This window comes from Diabrotica undecimpunctata, chromosome 4, assembly GCF_040954645.1.
Source record: "Diabrotica undecimpunctata isolate CICGRU chromosome 4, icDiaUnde3, whole genome shotgun sequence".
In the NCBI taxonomy this organism is placed as follows: Eukaryota; Metazoa; Arthropoda; class Insecta; order Coleoptera; family Chrysomelidae; genus Diabrotica; species Diabrotica undecimpunctata.
In genome coordinates this window covers 9,169,094-9,176,374 of record NC_092806.1, presented here as the reverse complement: position 1 = coordinate 9,176,374, position 7,281 = coordinate 9,169,094, and the positions used below count along the sequence as shown (strand labels likewise).

The 7,281-nt window shown below is 33.4% G+C and overlaps 1 protein-coding gene across 1 annotated transcript; it reads right to left on the bottom strand.

Annotated features, from left to right (window-relative positions):
- Positions 1-663: 663 nt before the first annotated feature.
- Positions 664-5,036, bottom strand: LOC140438112 (uncharacterized). The gene is made up of 2 exons (XM_072527826.1): positions 4,910-5,036; positions 664-1,695 (listed from the first exon to the last, which is right to left on the bottom strand). Exons 1-2 carry the CDS (start codon positions 4,984-4,986, stop codon positions 804-806), a joined length of 969 nt encoding a protein of 322 aa, XP_072383927.1. The 5' UTR covers positions 4,987-5,036; the 3' UTR covers positions 664-803.
- Positions 5,037-7,281: the final 2,245 nt, after the last annotated feature.

Sequence of the window (7,281 nt, the reverse complement as noted above, 5' to 3'; positions counted from 1 at the left end):
ATTTTAAGAACGATTTCCGAAGTGGAAATTGAAACGTCAATAAACGTATTTTAACCTTTAATTGTGGCTTATTCCCATTTAAATATAAATTAATTTAAAATGCCACAAGAAAATAGCTTCAGAACAATATCGGGAATAGTTTGTATATCGTAAATATTTAATCTCGTCAAGCACATCGAAGACCAGTATAAAAGACGTCAAGTATCTGGGGCAGTATTTGTAGATTTTATCGCCGCTTATGCGCTTTAGATAGAAGGAATATTTTTCAAAAACTGTATGATATCACATGCGACAACAAACTCACTAACATTATCTTATCCGCCTATTCCTTCAGAACAGAAGATTTCTCGTCTTCTTCAATGGAAGAAATAGCAGATGAAAAACACAGAAAAATGATCTGGTTAAAGACAACATAATTATATAAAGAGAAATGGGGATTATTATCCACTGACTCAGTTACAATGTGAATGTAGCAAACTGCAAGACCCAGTACATCTACTTAACTGTTTTCTGTTGGGGAAACTCTACACAGATATATATCTTCTGCATATAAATTCCAGGGCGATTCAGACCGCCCTCTTTTGGATAAACAAGATGTTAATTGGCGGTACATGTAAAGTAAATATAAATTTCATATAAATTTCTTATATTTTAATTATAAAAATTGTTATCAATATTAAGACATATAAGGGAAAAACAAAAATATAGAATATTTACCTGATAATATTTCAGTAATCCATAAAAAAGTGAAAACTAATTTACAAAAGGAAACTAATCTATGATATTTATAAATAAAAAATAACCTAATATTCTGATCTAGTTCTTTCATCGTACACATTACGCAAAACAAAATTTTCCAACTGTTGTTTACCGAAATTATACGTGATTTTTCCATTTTTGTCAGGACTGACAGTATGTTCTTCATTATTTTCTGTCCCATCACCATCATCTACTTCATTTTCATGATACCTTGACTGATCTTCATTGTCTTCATACTCTTCGACGTTATTACTTTCACCTTCATCTTCTTCTTGTTGTTTTTCCTGGTCTTCAGACTCGTCTTCTTTAGTAGATTTGTCGTCGTCGAAATTAGTTAAAGCTTTTGCCACCTTTTTGGTAAATGGAGAATCGTATGTGTGGTATGAGGTAGTTGTGATATCAAAAGGATCAGTTTCTTGAACTTTGTAACTGCCACGAATGTTGAATCTGTCGGCCGGATTCAGGGCATTAGGATTAAGCTTTTGTACTTCAAAATGTTCACTAGTCAGTACTTGCTTTGTAGTTTTTAGACCATCATCGTCAAACGATTGGTTGAAATCATCGTCGGTTAGACTGTTTTGCTCTTGTTTTACTTGCTGGGAAGGAAAATCGTTGTCACCATATGGGAATGTACCGGAACCTTCATAACTATACTTATGTAGTTTGTGATGCTTACGCTTGTGACCATGATGTGGTGGATGATGCGGAGGATGATGCGGAGGGGGATGCGGAGGATGATGTGGTCGGTGGTTATGATGTTTTTTATGAGGATTATGTTTATGTTTGTGCTTATGACCATGGTGACCGTGACTAGGTCTGTGGTCATGGTGGTGATGGTGTTTGTGGATTACCACATGCTTTTTAGGCTTCTTATATACTACATGTTTATGGTTGTGTTTGTGTACTAGCTGCGGTATATGGATTTTTATGTGGACACTGAAAAAAATAAAAATATCAATATTAAATGTGTATCACTACATTCAAAATGGTGAAAATGGTATATTATATACATAATTGACTTGATCTTTTCTACATCATGAATATTTCGAGATGTACAAGAGTAGTACCTAAACGTTGGGTTTTCGAGGATGGTTTGTTAAGAGTGTTAAACTTGGTATATACTGCTTCATGGTCAGATAGTCCTGCATTAATAATTGTAGAGTGTTCAATCACAAATTAACCCCTTAATTTGTAATCTCACATTATTCTTAACTTCTAAATCTATTATAGTTTCACCGTGTATAAGTGACATTGTGAAATTGATATCGAGTAATATTTTAATAATTAAAGTCCATTCACCTGTTAATGAATTGTCGAATAATATATTTTTTCTAATTGAACTTCCTTAGTGTTGCAATGATAGCCTAGATTAAATTGTAATGTAAGCTAATAGTTCAAAATTGGTATGGTATGATAGGAAGCAATAACCTCTGTGCTTAGGTATGAAATATTTGTGAGATTATAAATTAAGGATTTGAGCAGTCAACTACAGTCAATCATAAGTAGTTACCTAACGAACATCATATTGTGTAATTACCAGTAGCTGTCAATAAATAAACACTTTTACTCCACAACTTTAACCTTATATACCTATCATCGTCGATCGACAAGAAGCGGACAAAGGGGCATTTACAAACCGATTCGAACCTCAAATCTACGTTCGAATCTTTCCATTGGTCCTTCGAGCCGGATCTGAACCAGCGACCTATTTTTAGTATTTTTGAAGCCATCAAATGCAGATTTATACAAAATTTATACCCCATCCCCCGGATTATATTCAGAGCATCTAAGCGATGTATACATAGATCGAGGGATATTTAGAATAAAAACTTATCTAGAAAAGAAAAAAAAATAGATGCTGAACAAACGATAGATTCAATGGTAAAAACGCTGGAAGATATGTGTAAGACAAGCAATATAATAAATTGTGATTCACTATCGAGCCAGCTAAAAGAGGAACAAGAACGGGCAAAAATGATAAGTCGAGCTTTAGATCTGGAAGTCAAAAGAAGGCCGAAGAGGGGTCTTCTAGGAACAGTCCTCACATCAGTATTTGGGGTAAATGATGAAGTATACTGGGACATATATTCCTTGGACGAAAATCAGAAGGATTTAATAAAAAATTCAAAACATCAGACGAAGCTGATGTTACAAACAATAGCCTCGATTAACTCTACAGAAGAAAGAATAAACGGACATCTAAATAGGTTCCGAGAAGCACTGATAAACGGAACTAAGGAAATGTCTAAGGGGCTAAGTGATGTCTCATATAGAACTGACACATTAGAGAAAGAGTACAGGAAATTTATGAAGGAATATGAAGACAGAAGGCCACAAAATAGAATAAATTTTAGTGGGTGCCAGTATGATAACAGAAGGAATTCTGAAAACAGAAGGCCACAAAATAGAGTTAGAAGAAGTAGATCAAAGCAATACTCTTTCAGTAGAAGAAAAAGAGTGTGAAGGATATTATAAAAGAAAGAAGTAAAAAGGGATAATGAAGGAAGATTTGAAGTTAAAATACCCTTCAATTCTAATAGAAGCCTATTAGGGGGACTCAAAACAGCAAGCATATGCGAGACTGCTGCAATTAGAAAAGAAATTTCAAAGAGACACAAACCTAGAAAAAGAAGAGGTAGTATTGTGCGCTCGTTGTTGGTCCCAAGGAATCTACTTACAGTAGATTACAGTAACTTATATTAATTTTAAGTGACATATGAAAATAAAGGAAGGTGGTCAGATATATTCGAAACTCCAAGAGAGCCAGAAAACAAAGGCATCAAGGTTCTTGCATCCAACCTCATCCAGCGCCTCGAAGACATACTTTATCACAACCAAATTTAAGTAGTACTTTAAAGAAAGCCCTTCCTAGATCAGTTTCACTTAATGAGCTTAGATTTGAATTAGATAGTTTAGCTGAAACATAAATTCTAAATAATCAAATTATAGGTAGCACTGCTCGGGTGAGATAATAATTCAAAAACCGAGTGAATTAGTTTTTACTCCACAACTTACTTTTACTCCACAACTTCAACCTTTTATTATACCTATCATCGTCGATCGACAAAAAGCGGCCAAAGGGGCATTTACAAACCGATTCGACCTCAAATCTACGTTCGAATCTTTCCATAGAGCTTACATCAAAGGGTGAGATATTTGAGACAATAAATTCAATTATGGTAGACGTTGTTTTAGTAATTATTGTAGGATAATTAACGTGTATTATAAAACCATACGATTCGAATATATTGACCAAGGATAATTGGGTAGCACAAGCAATAGCGTAATTAATATTTAAATCACCGCATAGAATTTTTCTTCTTTTATTGGCAGGTCGTTTAACAAATTTAACAGATTTTGAAAAAATAATTCCCTAGAAGAATCAGGTGATCTATAAATGCAAAGAATTTATAGAATACGATTCTTGTTATAAACTAATGATAACTTAAAAAGGGCTTCATTTAACAGAAAGTCATATTTTGTTATAGAAGAGAAATCATTATTTGTAGAAAGAATTAGGATGCCACCATGAGCTAAACTTGAACGATCATAGATGACATAGACGAGACGATCATCCTATCAGGTGTTTATTGTTGATGAAACGGGGGTATCGACTGTTCAGACCCCTGGAAAAGTAATATCTCTTAAAGGGATTAAACAAATAGGACAAATAACGTCAGCAGAACGTGGAGAATTGGTGTCAGTTTATTGTTGCGTTAATGCTTGTAGAAATGTAATTCTGCCTTTGATAATTTTTCTCGGGGTTAATTTTAAGGCACATATGATCACGGTGTTCCTCCTGGGAACGTAGGAACTGCAGCAGTTTTAGGATGGATGAAAGAAACACTTGATTATTCACACAAAACTGTCCAAGAAAGCTGCACTATTATTATAAATGGCCTATAATTTATCTGAAAATTCTCACTGTATTTCCATTCCAGTTATGTACTTCTGAGCCATTATGGGTATCTATTTGTTTTGGTTTTCGTATTGTCATTCGAAGGCGTATTATAATGTCAACGTGTAAATAAGAAATTAAAATTTCCTTTTGACGTTTATTATTGACAAAAATTTAACTGAGCTCAGCTCAAGCCCAATAAAACCAGATAATTATGTTAAGAAAAGCTTGGATATTAGTACTAGAACTTACTGTTTGGCATGTGCATTTTCAAACGATTCTTGAAAGAAATATCCAACAAAGACAATATGAAACAAATTCACTTTCATCACTAAAAGACCACCTTCAAGAAAATCACCACATTTCTACACAAACCGATCAATCCCAAATGAAAAAACATCAGCAAAGAACTCATTTATATATTTTCACTCTTAGTAATAATATCTCTGTGGTATTTCGCCTTATTGACTTAACAAAAAAGCGCAAATATCGAATATTTTCCAGATTGATTCTTGATTTCGCGGTTTGGTACGCACTTAACTATTACAATACCAAACCGAGAGTTATATAAGGGAATAAAAATTTTCTCGTTTAATTCAATTACGCCGTTTGACTTCCTTGTAAAAATGCGAAGCAAAGTGTTTTGTTCGATATAATGGTAATTTCAAGCACTCTTAATTTTGTAATCGTAAGTGACATAATTAATTTAATAACATTAAATGTAAATATTATAACCGCAAAAGCTTAAAGATAATTTTTCAATGACTAAAACTGGAACATAAATAAACAGATTCAATTTTAAACTGAATCGGTGACTCGGATCTATTAAAAACAAACAAATAGGTATCAATGATAGTATACAAGGTGTTTCACGATGAGCTTACACTATCTATATATCGCAAATTATTTACACGATATTTATAAAAATTGGTTAATTGGAGATAACAGGGTAAGACGAACTTAAAAAAAAAATTTGACATTCCACTTCCGGCAATACCCAAAGCGAACAACTTTGCTACTTTAAGTAGAACACTCTGTATATTATTTAATTTTTAGATTTTACGCAAAATACTAGATAAAATTTGTAAATATTACCAGAGGTTAAAACTTTATATTTGTTAAGTTATTCATCTTTTTTTCAAAATTTTCACAATATTTTCAAAGGTAATATCTCGTCCATCTACAAACATGATACATATATTAAAGACTTTTGCGCACAGAGAGTAGTAACATTCTTCCAGGAATTTAGATCAATATCGAATTTCAAAATACAGGATGTTCATAAATGATACGCCATTTCTTACACATGGTACAACTACAGTAAGTCTTCTTCTTCTCCTTCTTCTTCTTCTTCCTCTTTATAAGAAATTCTGCTTGTTCATTGGCTGATTAATACCTCTATGAAAGATTGTCACTCCATCTTTTGCGCGGTCGTCCGATACTTCTTCTGCTGATTGATGACTTATCTCTTGCTATTTGCGTATTTCCTGTAATTCTTCTCAGTACTCTCATCTCTCTGCCGTTTCCAGTAGCCTTTGCGTTATGACTGTGTCGTGTCTTGTTTCTGAGGCTTATGTCAATATTGATCTTACACTGGCTATAAATTCTTGATTTCATCTCAGTGTTAATGTGTCTGTTTCGCCATTATGGCATCCTGCCGCTCTATTTGCTTTTTGTACTTGATCTCTCACTTCTTTGTCCAGTCTCCATAGCTATACAGTTTAATTCTATATTTTATTTCCTTTAATTGTTCAATACTGATGCCATCAATTTTTATTTTCCATCTGGTTGATTATATGCTAACTACTATTGTTTTTTGATCAGATAAAAGGCATATATCGAGCACAGTTTAATTAAATCTTGCTCAAGTACTTTCGATCCCTAGATCATCTTCAGGGGCATTTCGTCAATTGTGGCCTATCCGGCAAGAACAAGATGTCATAAACATATAAATGTACATTACACTACACTACAAATGGACAAACAAACACTTTAAAATAATTTAAGAAAGGCTACATTACTTGAAGAAGCCGGAGACAGACATTCTGTCTCCGGCTTCTTCAAGTCATTCAGTAATGTAGCTTCATTCAGTAATGTAGCGTTTCTTAAATTATTTTAAAGTATTTGTTTGTCCATTTGTAGTGTAGTGTAATGTACATTTATATGTTTATGACATCTTGTTCTTGCCGGATAGGCCACAATTGACGAAATGCCCCTGAAGATGATCTAGGGATCGAAAGTACTTGGGCAAGATTTAATTAAACTGTGCTCGATATATGCCTTTTATCTGATCAAAGTTCATTTATTCGAGCATTCAACCTTATATTTAACTATTGTTTTTGTTTTCTGAGATGAGATTGTCATATTAAATTCTTTTGCTCTTATGTTAAATCTTTGGACCAGTCTTTGCAGAATATTTTCATCTTGGACTATCAATATTGCGTCGTCTGCGTAACAGAGTATTTTGATTTATTTGTTTTCCATTCTGTATCCTCTTCCTTTGTTAACGCTTTTGATGATTTCATCCATGATCAAATTGAAGAGCATGAGGCTCAATAATTCCCCTTGTCTTATTCCGCTGCATATAGGTTCTGTAAATTGTCCATCTATTCTGACTTCCATTT